Genomic DNA, 24654 nt, shown 5'->3' with positions numbered 1-24654 from the left:
CAGACTTTCTCATTTCACAGAACTAGGCATTACAGTAACAGAATATTTATTTCGTATTTGATCAGCACTGCCTAGTTTGACCGTTTGATCAGAGTTCGCGAGTGATTGAAAGCTGCTCGGAGAAAACAGGCTCCATCTCGGCTCTGATTGGTTGTTTTTCCTTCGGTCTGTGAAATCTTGAAGATGCCATTAGGAGCACCGGAGGACACAGAGGCACATGATTTTTTTCAGATTACTTGTCTCATGCACTACTGTCAGGATATAGTGACTGTTTTATAAAAAATAACTTTTTTTAATCATATTTGCTCCAATTCTACCCACTGCTGCTTTAACTTATAAACACAGTAGGTGTATATTGTGATTATGTTTACCTCTGACACACGTGGGGTCCTGCTACCGGCAGGGGCCAGTATGCTCTTGGCCGGGTTTGTGGCCATGGCCATGGTGTACGTCTCTGAGCTGTGCTTCTGTTTGGAGCACAGCAGAGACAACGCCACCTTAGTGCTGAGGCCCGGCAGGTTGGGGTTGTGAGCGCTGACGCTCCAGGTAGAGTAAACTGAGCAGCGGGGGTCCCTCAGGGTAGACGGGTTGGGTTTGACATAGTTCAGGTAGCACCAGTTGACTGAGGGGGAGTTGTGGAGGCTGGGGAACGAAGGGGCCGCTGGTCTTTCAGCCCCCTCTTGCACAACTGGCACCTCCTCCTTTTTTTTACTTGTCTTTTCAGTGAGCTCCTTCACCTCCTCCTCTTCCTCCTCCTCCTTTTCCTCCCTGTTATGTTTCCTTGGTACTTGCTCCTGCTCCCCCTCCACTTTCCCAGTTGTCACCTCTTCCCCCTCTGGCTGTTTCTTCTCCCCCTCTTCCAGTTCTCTTCCAGTGGCTTTACTTTCTTCTTCCTGTCTTACATCCTCCTCTTCCTCTCCTGCCTTATCCTCCTCCCCTTCCTCCTCCTCTTTTACCCTTTTCTGGTGGCGCTGTGCCTCTGTGCTGAGCTCCAGGCTGGCTGCAGGAGAAAGCATGCGTTTGCTTCCTCCAGCCCCCAGCGGACCGTATCCCTCCCCGGATCCTGAGGCCAGCTCCGTTGGCATAGTCAGGGGGAGAAGGCTCTTGATGTTTGGCGAGGGGACCCTCAAGTAGGACCTCTGCAGTTTGTCCCGCTCCACCTGGCCCATGATGACCATAGCTGTGCAACAAATGGGTTCCTGTGAGCGTGTGGTGGCCAGTATCTGGGACAGGGTGGTATACATGGCGCTGGCATAGGTAGGTATATGGGTCTGGAGGCGCACCGGCACCACGAGGGACACTACTGGTGTGAGCTGTGCCACGCATGTGGCGACGATCGTCCGTGGGTGGTGGTAAGAGATTCTTACAAGGGACTGATGTGTATGGGGAGAAGACATGGAAGAGATCGAGGGTCTGCTCTCTGTCGTGGAAGGGGAAGGAACATGTGCAGTAAGTCTTGGAGGAAAAGGCAAGAACAGAGCCTGGCTGGCTCTAGTCCTAGAAGCGAACTGGAGAGGAACTAGAGTAGGAAGCTGATGAAACGGTATCCCCAACTGTTCTGCCATGTGGATCTGCGCTGGGTGAATCTGTATTGGTGGAGGAGCTGTGTGTGAATGTAAGAAGGCTCTGTGGATGATCTGGGTGGAGAGTACTTCAGTGATGGCCGTGGTGACGGGGATCAGCTGGGATAGCGATCCTGGGGGAAACGCTTGCTGCAGAGGGAGCACATCCTGAACGGGCGGGAAGACTTGCGGCTGTAACAGCTGCAAGGCTTTCCCCGTGACGTCCAGGCTGAACTGGGAGCTAACCTCTGTTGAGTATAGAGGAGGACGGATGGAGCGTGATGGCCCAGGCTTTGGACTCTCTGCTCTGGACAGCTGACTCACGCCAGCCCCCTCCTCCTGCTCAGGCTCCCCCAAGGTGGCGTGCTTCACAAGGAGACACTTCCTCCTTTCTTTCCAGGAGGACGAAGATTGCTGAGGGGTCAGGGACCCATAGTCAAATGACTTACTTCTGGTCTCTGAGACCTGCTCCGTTTGTTGGGCGCTGGCAGGGGTCTGCTCCGAGGCCGAGCGCCTCATCTCCTTGTGGCTTTGGTGGTGTTGGTGGGAAGACGGTACCGTCAACATCTGGGAGCTTTGGCTACTAGAGGCCCAGACGGCAGGCTCCGATCTCGCCGTGTCCTCGAAGGAAGCAGTAAGGCTTGAAGTGTGGGAGATGTTGCTCTCTTGACTGGGGCTGCGAGGCACAGACACAGACTCAAAGCTGGACTCCCCAGAGGACTGGGCTGCTTCTGCCAGGCGGAGTCTCTTCTTCTTTGGTGGCAGCTTCTCTGCAGGGAGCTGGGCCAGAGACTGGCTACGCTGAGGCCACTGGAACTCCTCCACTCGCTCTGCCTCCTAGGACGGATAAATAGTTTACTGCTCTGACATAACGTGCAAGATGCAACATTTTTCTTAGGATGTCGATGTTAAAAAACAACCTTAAATCAATGCATGTTTCACAAATATTTGAGGGGAGGGAGATGAAATAAGTAAGCAAAGCGAGGAAGTCAAATTGTGTAAAATGTACAAAAACATATAGCCAAATGTACCTTGAATGAGGATGCTGTCACTGGCGGCGACACAGATGGCATGTCAGTGTCGGGCTCCACAGTAACAAGGATCTCTGGCACTTGGATGTTTGGCTGGCGGATGAGGCGAGATGTAGAGGGTGACGGTTTTGGCTCGGGCTGTTGTGTTTGCTGACTCTCTCTGAGGTCTGGTTCCTGACTCTCCATGGATACACTCTCCTGCTTCTCAAAAGAGCTTGTGTGTTGGATGACGGACACACCCTTCCTGTCCTGCTGCTGCTGCTGCTGCTGCTGCTGCTGCTGCTGCTGCTGCTGCTGCTGCTGCTGCTGCTGCTGCTGCTGCTGTTGTTGTTTTGGCTCAGTCTGTAAAGAAACACCTAGAAACAAACAACGAAGAAGCTACCATTATATTATATTGGTATACTTTTGAATGTTGACTTTTAATTGCTTTTTCACTTCATTCCTTTGTAGTGTAATTTCTCACAGTAGTTTCCTTTCTGTTTCTGTCTTTGCTTTACATTAAAGAGGACCTGTTATGCTTTCGTGCTTTTTCCTCCTTTTCCTTTAGTGTGTTATACAGTTTTTAGTGCATGTAAAAGGGCTGCAGAGTTACAAAGCCCAAAGTCCACACCAAAGGAAACACTGTAAGATGGTGATGTCACCAAGTAACACATTTGCATAACACCTGCCTAGCTGGCTAGTTTGGCACGCCCTCATACAAAGCTAGTTAGAGTGGAGCTGGAGCGGAGTCCGAAGAGTTTGGTTTGGTTGACCAATCACAACAGAGTGTCAGGGCCAGCTGACCAATCAGAGCAGACTAGGCTTTTTTTGGGGGGGGCTCAAACAGAGCATTTCAGACAGAGGGTGAAAAGAGGTGCTACAGCACAGCCGGTATGAGAAAAGTAAAGTGTTTTTTGAAGATTAAAGCATGTAAAGATGTTCTAGTAGAAACCCAAAACAGAAGTATGCACCTGAAAATGAGCATGATAGGTCCTCTTTAATGATGTACATGCAGATATTGATTTGTTATTAACGTAATTTCCTTAGCTATTCGGATTTTTCAGATATTAAAAGAGGATAAAAATGTACGACAGAAAAGAAACGTATTGCTCACACAGGATAGTGTTGTTATAATTTGATCTGCTGCTGTAGGGAAACATAAACAAACCTGAGAGGACCTGGCTGTGCTCTGGTCTGCTTGGCACAGGAATGAGGCCTGCAGAGCTGCCTGACACGGCTACAGATCCAGGGCTGGGAGGATCCTCCTCCAGGCTTTCCTCTTTCCTCCTCTTCCTCACCGCCATGGCCAGCGCTCGGAACTTATAGTGCATCATCATCTGGGGGCGATCCTCCCTGCACGGTTTACTTGCTTCCCCGCTCTCCTGCTCCAGGGTTTGCTGCCCTGGGCATGCGGCTCTGTGGGCCTCGTAGCCATCGCTGTGTTGGAAGTGGGCCCTACATGCTTCACATTCAAACAGGCTCGGACTCTTTTGCTGTTGTTGCTGCTGTGGCTGCCTGGCTTGTTCGGCGCCTCTGGCTGAGGAGGAGGAAGTGGCGCCGGCCTCCTCCGGCATTAGCTCAGCTCCCAGTGGAACTTCTATGGCAGGCTGGCGCCTCAGCATGCGCTGGGCTTGGGCAACCCTCATCTCTGCTGCCGCCGCTTGCTGCTCATCGAACGACTGGCAGAGGCGGTAACCTCTGGGAGACATGGCGCCAGAGGTGGAGGGCTCTCCTTGGCTGGTAGAGGATGGCATTGAGTGGCTTCTGTGCAGAGGCACCGCCGACTGCTCCTGGGTACCTGGTGGATCTGCCTCAGGACTGTGAAGGTGCTTCAAACCGCTGGAGCCAGGGGCTTCTCCTTTGTGGTCGAATGCGTAAGGATCTAACGGGGTGGTAAATTTGGGTGACTCCATGCTGCTCTTCCTGGACAGAGAGGAGCGTCTAGGCTTCACACTGTCAATCTTAGTGGTGTCTACTACCGCTTCATTGATAGTGATGAGCTTGGTGATGTGTTCTATTACTTGGGTTTTGGGTACAGTGAAAGGAATGCTCTTCTCCTCCGTTCCGAAGAATGAGGAAGAATGAGGCTGCTGCTGATGGGGACTGCGCTGCTGCCCTCCCAGTCTTCCATATTTACCTAGAATAATTTCTGCGTAGGTTTTGGCACTGGTGCTGGGAGGGCTAGCTTGGGACAGGTCAGTGCTGCCTGACCCGGAGAAGTAGCCAGACTCTGTGCTGCCCTTACTACCAGGGCCTAGAGAGGAAGATGAGGTGGAGAGGGAGGAAGGAGGGTCATCTGGAGAAGCCATCTGGCCACGTTTCCTTTCGCTAAGCCTTAGCGCCAGCCTTTGCTTGACAGCCTGGGAGTCTTCGGGCCTCTGGCTCTCCTCTGAGCCTCCCAGCGGCTCCTTGCCACCTTTCCTCTGCTGGCCCGACATCTCCTTAGAGGAGGATTTTCTGTGTTGGCCCGTCTCTTCCTCAGACTCTGTGCTTTCTCCCTCTGTGTGTTCCTCGGGGTCTTCTCCAACGCCACTGCCCTCTGGTCCACTCAAACTGGGCTCATCGCGACTGGACGCCAGGCCCGCTTTAATGCGGTGGGCATGGGACTTGCGGTGCTTGTACAGGTTGCTCTTGGTCTTGAAAGAAAAGCCACAGGGGACACACGGGTAGGGTCTTTCTCCTGTATGGGAGCGAATGTGTTTCTGAAGAACGCTTGGCTTGGCACATGGACGGCCACAGTAAGTGCACACATATTTCCCTGGTTTTGGGGGTTTCTTCTCCCCTTTTCTGGGTGAGCTGACTCCTTCTAGGCCCTCTTGGCTGGACTGAGATGGGACCCCGTGACCATGCTCGCCCCGGGTGGAGGAAGTAGATGGGAGGGATGAGATTGATGAGGAAGCTGGAGAGTAGAAGCTGCCTCCTGAGGGACCTGCGGTGTCTGATTGCTGCCATTGTACTGCTTGCTGCTGCTGTAACCGAAGCAGATGTTCAGTGCGTTTGGGCTGGCGGTTTTGCAGGCGGCCCACGGATCTGTGTACAGGGCGAGGATTCGAAGGCTGCTGGGGCTGCTGAGGTGGACAAGATCCTAGAGAGGATTCAGGCGTCACATGCTGCTGCTGCTGCTCTTGCCTTCCAGAGCGCTCCCCATCAGCCGGACGGCTGGGCTCAGCCTCCATAGAGTGGGGAGGAGGCCTTACAGACGCACAAGGAAGGGCTCTCGGAGCCTCATGGGGCTAACCGCATGGCAGCAGAGAGGTCAGAGGCAGGGGAACATCGACAGACTGAGTTGTAAATCACAATGGAGGGCCTTTTTCAGCGTGGGCCAAGAGTTATTCAAGAGGACCAAATGAGGCATCATTAAAAGGTGCCCTGGAGCTGCACGGTTGCAGGTAAACATGGATCATCTCTCTGTACAAAGCAGTTCTGCTTCTGTCCAGCCTCAGCCATCCTAACAGCCCTCCCAAGGTCTCCTCTGCATCTCCTTTGTTGGTTGTCAAGAGTGTTATCCGTTCAGCCTCTGAATGGGTCTAAAGAAACACAGAAAAAGACAAGGAAGGACTGAGTTACAAAAGTGGAAACATATTAGCACATTTATTAGATTGTTTAAAAAAGCTTTTGTCACAAAGAGCTACAGCACGGCAAAGTGCTGGAAAAATATGTTTCCTATTCACTTTGCAATGAAACCAGAAAAACAAAAGGCCACTTCAAAAATAAGTAAAAATTACAATAAATACAAGGTGTTTTTTTTCTTGTAATAAGAAAAACAAATCTACCAATGGAACAAGTGAAAAATCCACTTGGATAGATAGATGTCAAGATTCAAAATAAAAAGAGATCTTGAAATTAGCTGGAAAAACTCATTTTGAGTTATGTTTCACTAGTATTAGGAAGTGTTGTGTATCATAATAAGCCTGTAATGCTTAAAAGTAGTATATTGTTCACTTAACAAGATATTAAAGATACATTGTGTAAAAATAAGTCCCTTATTAGTTGACTAGTAATTAGACAAATATACTACAAAATATAAGATTTTGTGTTTTCGCAGTAATAAAAGCAATAAAACAACGATAATAAATAAAGGTCTGCTGAAAAACAGCACATCAAAACACACAGGACGTTGTGAAGACGACTTAAGCCTCTTGACACCCTAAGGTTTTCCCAAATGTCTGCCATGCAGTCTTCAAGAGAGTTATGTTGGTAGAGCAGAAGGCCAAAATCATTAGTGTCCCATCATCAAACTCCCTATTAAAAATTGCCCCCACATATCATACTATGACAAATAGGGTTACATTTGAGTGGGGTCAGTGTTGTAATGAGAACATTAGCAAAGTAATTGCATCATCAACACGTTATTGCTCTCATCTGTCCGGGCTTCAGCTCATAACAAGCAGAAAGTGTGCAGTGATTCAGGAGACAGAGGCACACCTACTGTAAATCTATTAAGAAATTTAAGGTCAAGATGCTCTGCTATTGGCACGGTGATCTGAGCACACAGGCATGTAGTGCGTGCATGTCCACATACTGTTTAAACACTTCTTAAGGGGATAGTTTGGGTGTTTTGAAGTGGGGCTGTATGAGGTACTTATCCAGAGTCAGTGTATTACCTACAGTAGATGAAGGTTGGCGCACTCTCAGCTTGGAGAAGCAGACAGGAGTTTTTACACAGAAGCAAAGCAATGTAATGCTGTAGACGGAGCCGGCAGCAAAACATATTTCATCCACCTAAAAGAAAGGCCCACCAAAAATCAAAATCATTTTAAGTGCACGCTATATTTAGAATATTTTCACCACTTTACCTTGCCGTCAGACAGTCCTTTGTGACGGGGAACTGAAGGCGTTATCTATGCTCTCGCCAAAGTCACCAGACTCCATTGAAAAAAACTGTAATTCTACCTCGCAGAACACGGGAGTTGCTGGTCTACCGCTGCCTCGATCGGTTTGTATGTGCTATTGTGTGTGACTTTGGTGAATCCGAACCAATTAAAGTGACACAATAACACAAACAAACTAACCGATCGAGGCGGAGGTAGACTAGCAACTCCCAGCAACCCTTGTGTGGTGAAATTACTGTTACTGTTAATTTGGGCGGTCCCGAATACCATTTTTTGGGCTTCAAAGCTTCGGTGAGAAATATTCAAAGGTATTCAAAGCTTTGGGATGGTGCCGCTGCAGCACTACTGTACACACACACACACGCACCTCTACACATAACAAACAGCGATATCCATCTGAGAATAACTAATAATAATTAATGTTGAATATGAATAATATTGTGGGAATATTCCTTATTTCATGGGCTATTTGGGATTTATACATTATTATGACAGATAGGTCGATAACCATGGCATCGGTCAAAGCTTCAAAGCATTCGGGTCAGCAATACTGTTAATTGTTTTTTTCATTGGTTGCTATGGGGAGAGCGTAGATAGCGGCTTCAGTTCCCCGTCAGAAACATAGACTGTATATTTGTCTCACGGCAAGGTACACCGGTGAAAATATTCTAAATATAGCATACACTTTTATAGGTGGGCCTTTCTTTTACAGTAGGTGGCTAAATACGTTTTACTACCGGCCCCACGTCCAGAGCAGTGCATCGCTTTGCTCTGGTGCTGGTACTCCTGTCAGTTTCTCGATGTTGTTGGCACACCGACCGCTTTCTACTGTAGGTAATACACCTTCTGTGGATAAGTGCCTCATACAACCCCAACTTCAAAACACCCAAACTATTCCTTTAAAACATAGACTCCCTTCAAATCAAGACTTCTCCTCAAAACACAAGCACAAGTGATTCACATCTGACACCACGACTGGCCCGCTCTGCAGGAGTCAGAGCAGATCAGGGCAAGTCAGGCAACATCCACAGCACACAGGCAGCAACAGAGAAGACCACAGTGTCAGGGAGCAGTCAAAACAAATGCTGGAAATATAGCCTTTGCTTATCTGATCTGGCACTTAAGCTAAAGGGGGTAAATGGAGGGGGGTTGCTGTTTTCTAGTGGATAAAGGGACTTGACAGCAAACTGGGTCTCAGCCTCCGCCCCTCACACTCTGCTGTTATACAGCCACCAGGGAGCAGTGTTTATGAGGGGCCAGGAGTGGCTGCTCCTTACGAAGCCTGCTGTGAAAGGAAAGGGTACTGTGAAAGCGTTTATCAAGATAGATCTACTGTAATATTTCCCGCTCACACACACACACACGACTAGAGAGCAGTGTTTATGAGGAGCCGATACGCCTGATCATGGAGAACTTGCGGTGTGCGACGAAAATCTCCTCTTTTATCAAGATGTATGTTCTGTAATATCTCTCACTTACTACAAACCCTGCACTCCGTCTCAACTCGAGACACGGGATTCTTGTATCGCGGCCAATCAAAGCACATTCTGGGAATGGATGGGGCCAATCATAACATTTTCCCCGAGAAGCCATGCCCAACTGCTGACAGTTCCGGCACAGACTCATCCAGAGTATCAATCAACGCTTAAAGACACTACTTGCACACCCCCACCTCTCTGACTCTGCAGATCACTGAGGGAGGACGCCGTGTGTGTTCACCTTCTCTGCTGTAGATCTCTGTGATGGTGTAGACAGCGTGCACCACCTCTGGCAGCAAAGAGCATACCAGGAGAGAAGATAACAAGGAATTGGTACTGATACACAGCAAATGAAGGGAGATGAGAATGTATGGATGTTTTATAATATTACAGATATGCATATGAAGTGGGAGTGCGAGATGATGTGAGAAGAGGTGGGAAAGACTGAATCGGTGATCCGGTGGCTGAATAAACAGGCCCAGCAGAAGACTGCAGCTCAAGGTGCCAGCGGTGGCAAGGCAGCACTGACAGTTTTTTTTAATGAGCCACACTTTTGCTCTCTCCATGTGTCTAAAAAAAAACACCGTGCACAGTCAGCCTTCATTAGCGCCAGTTTACAGTGGGGGAAAAAAAAAGAAAGCGAATCAGTCTTCCTCTTGGAAACAACTTGACAGATTCTCGGCTCCGTCTTCTCCACGTCCCCCCCACATCTGCTGAGGGCCGATCATCTGTTTAGCGTGTGTTTCTCCAAGCAGACCGACGATGTGATTACGGCAGACTTTTACCATCAACACGCAGCAATTAGGCAGCACAACAAGCCGAATCAACACCAATTATAATTCTGTTTTCATTTGTTTGTCTTCCACCTTTTCAGCTGTACAGGCAGACGTTTCTGTCTTGAGTTGTTGAGCCAGAGAGACACATTACTCTCAGCCAGTGGGCTATCTCCAGGTGTGAGAAGTGAAGCCAATGTGGAAGTGCCTTAAACTTGCATTCTTTCTAATAGCCAGCAGGGGGCGACTCCTCTGGTTGCACAAAGAAGTCTGATTGTATAGAAGTCTATAAGAAAATGAGCCTACTTCTCACTTGATTTATTACTTCAGTAAACATTGTAAACATGAGTTTATGGTCTCAATCGCTAGTTTCAAGACTTCTTCAATACAGCATGATGTTCATTTAGTAAATTATGTTCCCATTTAGAGAAAATAGACCATAAAGCAGGGGATGCTTTAGGGTCTGACTACCTTGTGATTGAAAGGTTGCTACCACGGCGTTGTCCAGTCTGGGAGTTGTTTGTGTTTTCGTCTTAGAACTTTAACCCTTTCACAGTGTTTTCAGTTCATGAAAGATAATTATAACATTTTGGTCGCCTGAAAAGGTCTTATTCAGCGTTCGGTTGTACTTAGCTCCACCCCCTTGTGTCACTTCAGGTTGCAAAAGTCCAACATAGCAATGACCAAAATGTCGAACTCGAGGCTTTAAAACGGCAGTCCATGTCCACTTCTTATATAGCTTTCAAAGGTGTTCCATACACACTTGAATTTTATAAAAACATAAGAGAGGGCAACCAAGTTGGTTGTAAAACGTGAATGCAGCTGGGTGTGAAGAAGAAGAAGAAGAAGAAGAAGGACGATGCTGTGCATAGAAAATAGGAGGATTGAGCAGGAGGGAAAGCACAAAGAGCAAGACAAATTGTCTTCCTCGACCTCCCCTGTAATAAATGTCTCTGCTCGTGTAGGGTGCAAGTTTAATGATCTCTGGCGTAGCTGTTGATGCAGCCCTTAAACAGGGCGATTAGAAGGTTTTAAGGTTGGAGAGAGCGTTGCTTACATTATTCATGGCAGTCTAGACGTGCCAGCTCCGAGCGGGGAAACACACAGGCAGGGCCCTTGCCAGGAAGAAGGAAAGCCAGAGTCTAGCCTACATTAAGCCAAAACACACACACACACACGCACGCCCTACAGCACACGTACAGTGTACAGTATTACTCTCCCCAGAGCTGCTAACACACAGCAGATCTACTCCGACACATCGGACCAGCCAATCCGCTGCAGCGCCCTGAGGTGACCCCGGTTCCACTCTGACGATCCTGCTGCTCTCTGACGCGGGGTTTTCCTTTCTCATCATCCTCATTCCACACAGATGACCTGTTATCAGCGGCGCCTCTTACATGCAACACGGGGCGTATACAGTATAAACACACACTAATAGAAACAATGATAAGACCTCTGGTAAAACACACAGGTTACGTAAATGTGTCTAACCTTATCGATGAGGGTGGGGCAAGGGCGTTCTTCGCTCTGCTCTATTTTTAGACCGAGGTGCGAGCAGGAAGCCACCGATGCAGCTGTTAAACGGTGTCACATCAAAACCGCAAAGCTAATATTAGTAGCCAAACAACAAACACGGGAGCATTTCATCCCCCCTGGTTTTCCACCTCCAGTCCGTCATGACCCCACCGTATGATACTCCACAGAACAGTCTCATGATGGCGGGATTTGTTGTGTGAGTGAACTAGTTTCTGTGCCTAAATCGTGATTAACGACTGGTCCACCGAGAGAGGAGAAGAGAATGAGTGAGGAGTGTGTGTGTGTGTGTGTGTAAAGGGGCTTTGTCAGCAGAAACAGGCACTGATGATGCAGGTACCTGAGGGAGCCCTGACACGTGGAAGAGCTCACACACATCCACACACACACACACTGTCTCCTTCCATCATCTCTGCTCCGTCTATTAGCAGTTCTATATCTAAAACCGTAAATCCCATAAAACGAACATTTAGCTCAACTCCTGCTCGATAAGTAGCGCAGCAGCTTTGCAGCAATTTTTACAGTTAAAACTTCATTATCATGCACAGGAGGGTACGGCCAGGCAGAGTTTGTGCTCATTTCCTCATCAATACCCAGACACATTCATGCAGCTGGAAATGACGGATACAAAATATGGGCTAAACATTAAATTACCTTGTGCCCTGAGAACAGATACACTGTGTTGTTGTTTTTTTTGCTGTTGTACCCCTCCAAATGCACACACACACACACACACACATCTCCCCGTTCTCTCTTACTGGCGGTAGCCTGGTGCAGGTTCCCATGGAAACCAGCCTACTCTGAGCAACGGCAGATGGAGAGGGAGCTGGAGGTCTAAATTTATCTCCCAGCATCCTTTCTGACTACAGACGCACACTGGCAGCAGGAAGTGAGGAGGGGAAATGCTTGGCCTCGGCGCGCATTGACAAGCTGGCGTGACCTCTGACACGTAACCGCCTCCGAGTGACGACGGGTTGACATCACAGCAGATGAATGTGTACAGTAACGTCTGCTTGAACCGCAAGGGGTCATAATCTCAATGAAGCGATGCAACATTTGATACTGTGCAGGAGGCTCTGCAGCATTCCCTAAGTATAAGGTAAACGGAAAGTCAAATCACAGTCCTCCCCCCTGCCATCGCTGCCAAAAACAGAGCTGTCAATCAAGCTGCAAATCCTAGACAGTCGCACGAACCAATCACAGAACCACATCAAGAATTGGTTTGATAGTAAACGACTGGAACGGAAGACAGAAACAGACGCCGGAGAGAGCGTAAAAAGCCTCAGAGGCCAACGCTCACACTCACCCGGGGATATCACTGCTGTCAGTAGGAGCTGCTCGCTGAGGAGGACGCCGTCTGAAAAAACACCACATACCAGAGCTCTCACTCACTCCCTCTCAGCTCTGTGCACCTCTGCGGCGAGAGGGTGTAGAGAAGGATTTCACAGGGCTTTGATAAGACTGGCAGTTCACAGCCGTCGCAGTGTTCACTTTGATTAAACACAAGCCAGTGAACTGCGGGTCAATACCGGCCATTAAATCAAACACGGAGTGGCACGGCGGAGCCGGGTAATGCACACCTCCACGGCAGGAGAAGATTGAGCTGAGTGTTTTAATAATACCCCTGGCTGGCAGCGGAAAATCTGGTCCTTTTGGTGACATAATCAACTGTAAAAACAAACTGACCACAAGTCGGACTAAATTGCAGGTTGCTGGGTTTTCCATCATTTTATTTGCGGTCAGGACCTTTCACGGGTGGGAATCATCTTTTCGTAGTCACTTAGTTTGTCAATCTAAATGATATGGTCCAGAATTTGTTTCAGAGGGCTTTACCTCTGACTGGAGAGGAGCTCTATCCTGACACCCTCGATTCGGATAAGGAAGAAATTCCATGAAATTTCCAGAAATTCAGAAAAAAAGGCACAATCGACAGAGGAGGGATCCCTCTTCAAGAACGGACTTTCAACAGGAATCTCAAAGGAGACTCTTTCCAACTTTAAATAAATCTGTTCATTTGAATCCTGGCATCATAACGTCCATACAAAACAGTACAATTTGACGTGCTAAAACAACTCAGTTATGTTGTCCTTCAACAGAGTTTATGACATTCATAAACTTCAATCCTTTAACTTACAAAATACTCCTCTGGGTGCTAGATTATCACGTACCAAACAATCAAATGTACACACACTTGGAACAGCTGATGCAATAACTAAATAACTAATTTACCAGCTGACAAGTAAAGTAATGATAAGGAGGGAAAGAGAGAGAGAGAGGAGGGTGAGGAGAAAGACAGATGGATCTAAATAAGAGAGGAAGACAGAGAGCGAGAGACAGAGAGTGAGGGGAGGGGAGCGCCGAGAGAGAGAGAAAGAGAGAGAGAGAGAGTTTAGATTACCTGACAGAGCAGTCTGGTCTTCCCCCTCAGAGACGCTTCACAGGCACTGTGAGACAAGCAGGGAGAGCCAGAGAGTGAGAGCGGATATGACTGTTTGAGTGGGTGTGTTGCCGAGAGAGAGAGAGAAAGAGAGAGAGAGGAAGAGTGAGAGAGAGAGAGAGAGAGAGAGAGGCTGGGGGTGAGGCAAAAAAAAAGAGTGATGGAGAAAGAGGGAGAGGGGAAGACAGTAAATGAATGTTTCCACTGTACGGGAGGAGGAGGAAGAGGAAGATGCAGCACGAAGAAGAAACTAAAAGCGACTCAGCATGAGTAACATCCCCGAAAATATCACCCCATCCTCTGTGAAACCACAGTTATGGCATCAATTGTAACGTAGCAAAGTGCACGACAAAGCAGGAAACCAAAAACATGCACCTCACACACACTCGGTGGCTGGTTGCACTGCCGACAGATAGGGTTACAAACAGGTCTTACATGGGGTTTTCCCCTGTCACACACACACACACACACACACACACACACACACACGCACACAACCCTCAGGGCGATTCCTTGCAATTATCACCTCCTTATCAGCAAATCTATCTCGTTGTAGTGATGACAGCATTCTTCGGCAGTGACAAACCCTCTTAGCCGACATGAACACGTCTCAATTACGTAAACCTTTTCCAGCTCCAGCCGGCGTGCTGCATGCATCTGTACATGAATTCCAGAGTGGCATCCATTCAAGCAAGCCCCCGCATTACGCAGAACTCGGGCTGGGCCTATCAGCGGTGCAACACGAGAGAGAGAGAGAGAGGGAGGGAGAGAAACAGAAAGAGAAAGAGAGAATTGAGAATGAACGGAGGTCCTGCTGTTCCATAGAGCTTTGCCTCACTGGCAGAGCACAGGAAGTGTGAGTCACACGCTCTAAAATAAACACACTCGCACAGCGACGAGTGGATGGCTGGGCTGCTGATCAGAAGGCAGGCAGAGGGGAACATGGATCCTCACCGGCCAGCAACACGTGGTGGCCTGGTGGGACTCACGGCCAGATGACGGGAAAAGATGTTTCTATTACGGATGCACCGATGCCGGATCGGATATCGGGCCGCTGCTGACTCAAATAGCTGGATTGGACAATGGAGGCGATCTATTAAATTCAATTCTATGTTTATATGCTAAATACATTATATACTGGAAATTCACAAAATTTAGAGCGAGTTTGGAGCTTTATTTAACCTCCTTTGCGACAAGCTAGTAGGACATGGTTGGTACATGGATTCCTTTTCTAGTTTCATATGATGCTAGTATCCTCTCTTAGATAGCTTTAAAACTGAGCCGCTACAACCTCCGAAAGATCGATTGCGTTAATTTTTGCGTTAAAAAAACGATTTTGCATTAACTTTGACAGCCCTGTGTATGTATACATTACAATAAAAATGGAATTTGAATTTGTGTTTCAATTTTGACCAGTTTGTTGCTGCATTAAAATGGTTTACACCTGAATTTTAATTCCTGTTAATTTTGCCGATTTTTTTTTTCAAGTTGCTATAAAGAACAGTTCACTAAATTTGTATCTGTGTATTTTATTTGTTACATTTTAATTTACAAAGTTAGGAAAGCCTGTTGCATTACACATAAAAGAATGATCCCATCACTTCCACACAGTGAGGAAAACAGCTTATTAATTAAAGACCGGTATGGGATCTGTACTCGGTATCGGCCGATGACTAACGCCCTGGTATCACTATCGGTATCGGGCCTGAAAAAGTCGGATTGGTGCATCCCTAGTTTCTCTCCTTCTCAAATTGATCGATTATGTTTTTGTTTGTCTTTTCAACCTCTTCAACCACGCACCTGCTCATTTGCTCTTCTTCTCCTGCACTGTTCCTGGGTTGTCCCCCCCATTCTTCCTCCTCTGCTCTGTGTTTCCTCTCTTATTTTATTTGGTCCCCAGTCAATAGGAGTGTTGTTCAGGACTTGGTGATTACCCCTGGCTCCGTGCGGCTGCTGTGCTGGCCTGATGCTGGGCTTTACTCTCACAGGCTGCTGCTGGCTTTGCGGGCCGAGGCACTGTATTGTGTCTGCCTGAATGTGCTCATTGTCGCCCCTTACAGCACGCACCTTCTATACTGTACTTCCCTGCGAGGGACCTTCACCCATCCGTCATCCCTTTGTCCTCTGTTCCTCAGACTGAGAGGGGTTCTGACGGGAAGGTTGGAGGGGGGGGGGGGGGGGGTGAAGCAGAGGCCCGGGAACAAAACTGCCACTGTGGCGATGATTGACAGGAAAGTTGCTCTACACAGACGTAACGATTAGCGAGGCCGGGGACCGGGCTGCAGACACACAGTCTTGAACCAGAGAGAAAGCTGGGAGATATTAAGTTAAACAACCCTGCAAGCGACAACAGAGAAGATAATTTTTTGAAGAAAATGGGAAGTGCAACGATCATGAAGGTGTGAAAGCAAGCTTTCATAATGCTATAACCATATGTCAGGCTCACAATATGCAAAACTCTTCTCATTTACAGTAAATGGAAACAAGGGCTCCCCTGTGGTACGGTCACGTGAGGCAATTTCACGTACATGAACACACACCTCATATAATGCAGAGGCAAGCAACACCTCAAATGCACACATCATGCTTTATAAGAAACTTTGTGTTGTTTTGGAGCAGCCACAGACTATAATTTAGACCAAATGAGTGGTTTGCAGATTTACACACAACCATACAGATGACATATTTTCGGACTTTCACCCCGTAAACTGCAGACACAGGCAGTAAAACAGGCAAATACGGTAGTATTCAGAGAGGGTTCTCTCTGTTCTGAGGGAGTATTTCAGACGTGTGGTCTTCCAGTAAACTGACCCCCGTCCGTCCATAAGACTGTGGTATTATGATAGAAACAAAACCCATTTAAAGAGGGAGCCCACCTATGGTAGAAAAGCCACTGTGGCCTGCAGTGTTGCTCTACCTGTTTGCATTTATTTAAAAAAAAAAAAAAAAAAAACTGGGGTAAAACAAGACGTCCATCTACCCGAGTGGGCTGAGTCTTCTGGGAACAGCATGTCAAACCACTAAATCCAAGTCATTATGCGGGTAAATGTAGCTTTATCATCATTTCACGACATAAAACTTAAATACATACTTATCTGACATAAAGTTCCCAAAGTTTGACATAAACCTCGCCACTTTTCTCCCGAGGTAGCTACAGCTTTCATTTTGAGAGAAGACCATGACTGGATGGCACCAGCATAATGAGTGTGTGTTACTGAGCAGACAAGTGAGCATTGTGCAACTAATGTCAGATATAGAGCTGGAGAAATGTCCAAATGTTGTTGGCTGCCAATATGATCCCTATGCAACCAACAACCTTGTTTTTAGCCATGCTAACGGCGTGACTCTAGGTATGTCAATGTCAGTTGGGTGGTGCACCACTTTGGTCCCGACTGAAATATCTCAACAACTATTGGATGGATTGTCATCATTTTGTACATTTACTTTATGTTTCTCAGAGGATGAATCCCAATGACTTCAGTGATCGTCTGACTTTTCCTTTAGCACCACCATGTAGTAAACATTTGTGTTTTTTTCAACTATTGAATGAATTTCCATGAAATTTGATGCAGCATGTTCCTTCTCAGGATGAAATGTAATAACTTTAGTGATCCCCTGACTTTTCACGTAGCGCCATCATCACATCAACATTTCAATTTGTCCGAGACTTGTGTTTAGCAATAATTAGCATGCTAACACACTAAACTAAGATGTAGGATATGGTAAACATTATACCTGTTTAAGCATGTTAGCATGCTGACATTAGCCTTCAGTGCAAAACACTACTGTGCTTAAAAGTACTCTACTGAATTAGCATTACACTCCTATTTCAACCCGATCTCACAGGAAGGCATATATACATGTACAACATGTTTTAGGCTTTTCGCATGTTATTTGTATGCTTTGTACGACAAAACTAGTTAGGTTGAGGCAACAAAACCACTTAGTTAGGTTTAGAAAAAAATACGTCATGGTTGTGCTAAAAGTAATTAGCCTGCGTAAACTAAGTAAAATACATACGGAAAAAATGTAACATATGTACGGAAAACACGTCACAAACGTCACTAACGTCACTAACGTCATTAACATAACTTACAAAACAAAACACTGGTCTTGACCACAGGTCTCCTGGTTAAAAGATGTGTCTTTGTTGGACACTTCCACCTCAACTCCCTACGCTGTCTTTCTCGCTTTTTATTCTACGTCACTAGCTTTGAGCGTAGCATACAGTATTTACGCGGATGCGTTTACATTGCAGTCAGTACAGACTACATGGAGTACAAATGCCACGCCAAAAACTAGAAAGGCGTCCTAATTGCACGTTAAATGCAAACAAAACTATTTCTCAAATCAGGAAAAATTAGATCAAAGAATGAGCCAGGCAAAAAATCAAAAGTTATCGATGTCAACTTTCAGCACACTTGTTTGTGTATTTGGATTTGGCATTCAAATATAAATATGTACATCCATTTTCACACAAACATACACAGGCAGATATAATACAGCTAGTGGAGAAGAGCGGTCTTAGACATGCAACCAACCCGCCTGCTAATGGAGTCGAGCATGCTAGTCTTTTGTTAATGCCAATCGATAAGTATCCTCAGCAGATGTGATATCTGATCCTGTAAAACACTGAAAGACTGACCACCCTGTTTCACTCAGCAGCTCTCTATTCCTTTTTTTTTTTATCTTGAGGGGTTTCTCTGCCTCTATTTTCTCTATTTATCTCGCACAGAAATGCACAATTCCCTTTTTGCAGCCACTCTCCCCCCATTTAGCTCTCAATTTCAGCCTCGCAACCCACTCTCATTATCTTTTCCTTCGCCATGGCGCTGGAGCATTAATAAGCGCCACTGTCATTATTTGCGGCTAAGTAAACTTCATGTATATTATGAGGAAGGCTACCAGGAAATCATGTCTCCAGGGTCGCTATGGGTAGTGATTATGGAAAGTAGCCCGGCCCTGAGTAAAGTCACTGATTGGTAAGTGATACCTTGTACAGAGCTGATATATCATTAGCAATTTGTGACAGTATAGCGCAGGTTTTATGGTTTATACAGTATTTGTGTTTTTCTAAGTCTTAAGCATTAGGTTTGATTCACTGAAACAAATACATTAGGGACAGCAGCGGTGAACAAACAGACTCCGGGGCCTCGCAGGGAGTAACAAAAGTGAAACAGATACAGTGTGTCTGTCAAAGAAACCTCATCTGCCTTTGGACAGCTCGACACCAAACATCAAAACGCAGCACGAGTGGTGTGCAAATGAAACAAAAGAGTGACAAAGCATGGGGTGGGGTGGGCGGGAGCGGGAGCGGATAAATATAGAAAGAGGAACTGACATTTTCAAAAGCTGTCCTCCTTGCACCCACAAGTTTCAGTGATGCGTGGATGTCGAGATCACAGTGCAAATTCTCCCACGCAGCTTATTGGACCCGTCGTTCACAGTCGGCTGCTTTATGTTTGCTCTCTCAAGTCACGGTGCAGCTGAAGAGGAAGGGCTTGCGATGAGATGAACATCTTCAGTTAAGGTGATTGGAGAGGGGACAAATATGAAGCTCAATCTTTGTTGGTAGGTTAAAGAGAACGTTTTGCTATTGAATCTGCCTCTACATGCTGCTAAATGACAACTGTCTGTGCACTTGTACGTCAGCAGTCGTTTCAGTGCAGCTATTTTTGTTTCCATTTATCTATTTTTCTATGAAGTGAACCCATGTGGATTCCTCCCCAGCGATGATGGGAAAGCCTGTGCAAGTTCCTCTTTCTGCAGCTGCTGCTGTGCTGCATCCTGTGTGAAGCTGCAGCAGGTACTGACGTAGCACTGTGCATGACCCTGCGGCGCCATGCCTTATCTGCACATCTCAGAAACCTGTGACTATGTTCATTCGAGCTGTTAAGTTGGAGTTGCTGGCGCTTTCAGCGCTGCCTGCGCAAACACGGACACGGGGGAAGAGTCAACAGGTGGAAGCTCAGTCTGAGTATGTTCAAACACGAGGACCAGGCCGCAGAATGTATCAACACGGCCTCCGTCCCCGCCTCAATCTCGCGGCCTGGCAGAGGAGCACCCTTCTGATCAGGGAGTTTACTCAAAAAGCCAGGCCGGTCCGAGTAATTGCTACCCACCATGACAAACAACTCCATTCAGCCTAAGTGTCGGTTTACAGTTTACTCTCCCTCCTCCGCTGCGTGCCCCCGCTGCCCATTCTGCCCGGTGCCGCGCTGCATTAGTGGCCTGTCAACAAGAGGCTCTCCTGACGCATCAACGCCTCGTCAGCTGCCCTTCAAAACCCGGCGCACATATACAAACGCCATGTGCCATAACCCGTCTGTTTATGTGTTGGTTTCTCTGAAAGTGGAGGTGTGTGTGAGCGCATGTGTTAGGGAGAGAGTGCGAGACGGAGAATAACAAGATAGAGGAGAAAAACAGAAATAGCGTAGGAGAGACACAGAGAGAGATGGACGTGGTCATTTGGTTTTCTCGGTACATGGCTCGGACCTAGTTGTGACTCTATCTGCCAGCTGAGACAATCTTATAAAAGGCTATCAAATGTGCACGCGGTGTGCAGCCTCTACATCATGAGACGGCAGCTCCGAGGCTGAGTAGTGAGACGGCTCATCAATCACACACGACAATCAAGTAGCAGCTAAAACAGTCTCTTGGTAAATCTGTGTGTGTTTGAGTGGAGTTGTGAAATGCTGAATCTACAGAATACATGTCAACCATAAACTACACTGCTTATACTGTAGGTTTCTGTGTTTCTCTAAATTAATTGCGGACATCAATACAAAAGAGGGATCTGGTTCTTGTTTTTTGTTGCTGTACTTGCATAATTCCCCCCAAACCCCTGAACGATCATGTTCCCAATATTTCCACTGGTTATACCCTTAAAAGGGCCCAATTGCACCAGAACATATCTTCTAACTTGTGGTGTCTGGTCCTGCAAATACTTTTGGCTTGATTGGTCCAGATTTTGAGATATCCGTCTGAGTCCGTCAATATTAACATCTCTTTAGAGAAACAAGGTCCTGGTTACTCTGGATCAGCGATTCTCAAAGTGGGGTCCTTGGCACGACAGCGATGGGAGACCAAAATCCATCATGTGTCTTCAGGTGCTGGCGAACAAAGCCATGAAGCCGACCAAGCTAAAGCGACATCTGATTACAAAGCACCTGGAATATCTGGGCTAAACAAAGTGGTGTCAAACAGGTCTGGAGTATTTAGGTTGAAATGTTTTAGAATACAAATTATTCCAATGGCATCTAAGAGTAGAAATGGTAGTAAGCATATGTTTGAAAATATGTTCGAAAACTGTTCTGATTTTTTTTTTTTATGTAACTTTTCAATGCTTTGAGCGCCACAACAAAATGCACCTCCATTGTATTGAGATGTCTCAGAAATCTGTTAGACAGATATCTCAAAACCTGCATGGGCAAATACAAGTACAACTTTCTGCATGGATAGACACCAAAACATTGTAGTTCATTATGTGGGTGAACTGACCCTTTAAGTAGCTTCAAAGTTACATGACATATGTAGTCTTTATCCAGCTTGTTTCTCAGCCGAACATGTTAAATCATCATGCTGCTTTCACTGCGCTAATCTTATCTTTACAGTAACAGTTGTCAACAACAGAGTGCTAAAGATACAGAGCCTTACTGTACTGTAAACACAAGGTCAAGAAGGATTAAGGTGTCAAGATGAGTGTCAATACCTGCATGCTGCTTAGTAACAAAGCACAAGGGACAAGCAAACATACGCTGGCGTCCAATTTCTTTACCAAAACTCTGACTACAGGGAAGTCGAGTTACTGTCAAAGGAAATTATTTGATATGACAAAAAAGAAGGGATGCACCGATCTGACTTTTTTAGTCCTGATACCAACAGCGATACCTGGGCTTTGGGTATCGGCCGATATGGAGTATCTAGTACTAGTGTTTAATAAATAAGCTGTATGCCTCACTGTGTGGACGTGACTGGGATCATTCTGTTATGTGTAAGGCAACATCAGGCTTGACTTTAGGGCTGCAACTAACGATTATTTTCATTGTCGCTTAATCTATTGATTTTTTTCTCGATTAATCGATCAGTTGTTTGATCTATAAAATGGTGAAAAATGTCTTGTATTTTCACAACTCAATGATATCCAGTTTACTGTCATGGAGTAGTCAAGAAACTGGAAAATATTCACATTTAAGAAGCAAAAATCTGAGAATTTTTCTCTTTTTTTTCTCTTAAAAACGACTCAAGCCGAATAATCGATTATCAAAATAGTTGCAAAATAGTTGTTGATTAATTTAATAGTTGACAAAAATCTATTATTAACAAATAAATACAGATATTAATTTAGTGAATTGTTATTTATTATTAAAATAATAAATTGTACACCAACAACTTCTTCAATCTTCAAATTTAACAGGAATTACAATTCAAGTGTAAACCTTTTTAATGCAGCAACAAATTGGACAAAATCTAAACAGGAATTAGAATTCTAGTTTATAATAACATAGAACTGAATTAAATAGATCAGCCCCATTGTCACCAATACCCGATCCAGCTATTTGAGTCAGTATCGGCCCGATATCAGTATCAGTGCATCCCTACAAAAAAAGTACCAACACCTTCATAAGTCTGTGCTGTAAGTCCAACTTGGCCCACCATACTGCAAACCAAGTGGCCCACTTTACATCAGCAGACAGACAGAAATGTGTCGCTGGCTGCACTCATTGTTGCTGGGAGGTGCAGTCTAGTCGGGTCACTAGGGAAGGCCACACACAGCCACGCCGTCGGCTTCCAGCAGGCTATACGGTAACAAACCCATATTCCTGCACGCTGCTTCTTAATGAGATCAAATCATATACAGTATACGACACACACATTATAGATGGACCTTTTTCTCCCCTCTGACCAACCAGACCGTTCAAATTGCGCTGTAAGGTAAGCGAGCCCCGAAGGTCGCATGACCCGCGTTAGGGGAATTAGCGGCGCATTCCTCCAGCTGTCATCACCTCATAAAGATCTGGTTAGGAGAAACCCGACTCTGAAAGCCGGCCCGCCACCTCTTTCTCTTTCACTCTCTTGTTTCTCTCCCCGCCAACCTGCTCGTCCTCAGACAGAGCTGCATCCTCCTGCCTGAGTGAGCCCGATCATTTGAATACAAAGCAGAGAAACAAAGACGTCCTTAAAATAGAGATGCTGTGGCTTTCAAAGAAGAAACACACTGCAGAGACACAGCCAGAAAACACAGAGAGAGAGAGAGAAAGACATGGAGATGAGCAGGCTTATGGCGAGAACGTGAGACACTGTATTGATGTAGGATAGGTGGCTGGATACATTGATTTCCTGTTAGTTCTTGCCCGGTTACGTACGGCTGATTTGTCATCCAATACAGGTTGAAGCACTGTCTCTGAACATGCCCTAAACCAGGCTTCACACACATCGGATCATTATGTTACCTCAGAGAATGTTTCCCCACTGACGTTGTTTACTGTAAAAGCTTTCTGTCATGCCAGGTTACCAGATATCTCAGTGTAACCTCAGGTACAACATCAGCGCTGATCGGGTAATACCTGTTTGATCATGTTGTAAAACAATATAACTGACACCTGAAACCACATGCCTATTAATTTAATATGACGCTAACCTGAAATTACCTTAATTTGACCACAATCTCATAAAGTAATTTATGAGCTGCTTATCAAACAGGACTATCTTCTCTTCAAGCCAAACCTTCACATTTTTTATTTTATGATGAAAAATAAAGGGTTTCCCCCCATGGCAACCTGCGGGTCTGAAAAGTGAAGCCAATGCTGAAGTGCCTTAAACTTGCATTCATTCTAACAGCCAGCAGGGGGCGACTCCTCTAGTTGCAAAAACAAGTCTGATTGTATAGAAGTCTATGAGAAAATGCGCCTACTTCTCACTTGATATATTGCCTCAGTAAACATTGTAAACATGAGTTTATGGTCTCAATCGCCAGTTTCAAGTCTTCTTCAATATAGCATAATGTTCATTTAGTAAATTATGGTCCCATTTAGAGTCAAATAGACCATAAAACAGGGGATGCTTTAGGGCGTGGCTACCTTGTGATTGACAGGTCGCTACCACGGCGTTGTCCAGTCTTGGTGTTGTCCGTGTTTTTGTCTTACAACTTTAACCCTTTCACAGTGTGTTTTCAGTTCATGAAAGTTAATTGTAACATTTTGTTCACTTAGAAATGTCTTATTCAGCGTTCGGTTGTACTTAGCTCCACCCTCTCGTGTCACTTCTGGTTGCACAAAAACCAAGATAGCGCCGGCCAAAATGCCGAACTTGAAACTTCAAGCACGTAGTCTACAAACCAATGGGTGACGTCACAGTGACTACGTCCACTTCTTTTATACAGTCTATGGTTTCCCTACAAAGTTCTGGTCTTTCTACCACTTCATAGTAGGGGTTTCACAGAGTAGTCGACTATCAAAACCTCTTGTCGACACTGAGCATCAGTGTAGACTAATCATTCATCTGTAGTTTTAGCACAGTTCCGAATTAAAGCAGAAGCAATGCCTCCCACTATCCCTGCAAGAAAGGGTCATGTCTAGGTGGCCAACCACAAGTTGCAAAACCTCTTGCGTTGACTCACTGCCCGATGTGATGACTTATCCTAACCATAACTATTTGAGGTCAATGCCTACCCCAACCACTGAGAGTTTCACAACTTGTGTGAAAGTAATGTTACTCTTCTCCTCTAACTCTCCACCAGAAAGCCAACAAGAGTATTTTCCAAAATGTGGAACTACTTCTTCAAGGAAAGGAAAACTAAACCTGAAAAGTTGCACACAGCCAGAATGTAACATCTATTCAGGCTTTCATGTAATGACAGCAAACTGACATGTTTTTATTTCTTACTGGGTGAGCATTTGTACCATGGAGATATTCGGGACAGAAACACCTTCCTATGCAGACAGATTTTCTGGCACAGTTTCATTTTTGTTGGTGGGATTTCAATAGTTTCCATGCTTTGAATTGACTGTCTCTGTGGTCAGCGCGGTCC

General features: G+C 46.0%; 1 protein-coding gene across 6 annotated transcripts in view; it reads right to left on the bottom strand.

Moving 5' to 3' along the window:
* Positions 1-24654, bottom strand: part of hivep3b (HIVEP zinc finger 3b) — a 48282-nt gene that overhangs the window by 8839 nt on the left and 14789 nt on the right. For 2 of the 6 annotated variants that reach the window (XM_074654089.1, XM_074654092.1), the window contains exons 2-4: positions 3741-6099; positions 2594-2949; positions 372-2399 (exon numbers count right to left, since the gene is read on the bottom strand). In XM_074654089.1, the coding sequence (XP_074510190.1) occupies positions 372-2399; positions 2594-2949; positions 3741-5748 (4392 nt within the window). In that variant the 5' untranslated portion in view covers positions 5749-6099. Of the gene's footprint in view, positions 1-371; positions 2400-2593; positions 2950-3740; positions 6100-12494; positions 12520-13586; positions 13633-24654 lie in introns of those variants that run through there. The other 4 variants (XM_074654090.1, XM_074654093.1, XM_074654094.1 and 1 more) reach the window with 4 other exon arrangements.

This window comes from Sebastes fasciatus, chromosome 12, assembly GCF_043250625.1.
Source record: "Sebastes fasciatus isolate fSebFas1 chromosome 12, fSebFas1.pri, whole genome shotgun sequence".
NCBI classification, from domain to species: domain Eukaryota; kingdom Metazoa; phylum Chordata; class Actinopteri; order Perciformes; family Sebastidae; genus Sebastes; species Sebastes fasciatus.
Note: the sequence above shows the minus strand (reverse complement) of the source record. Positions and strands in the feature narration are given on the sequence as shown.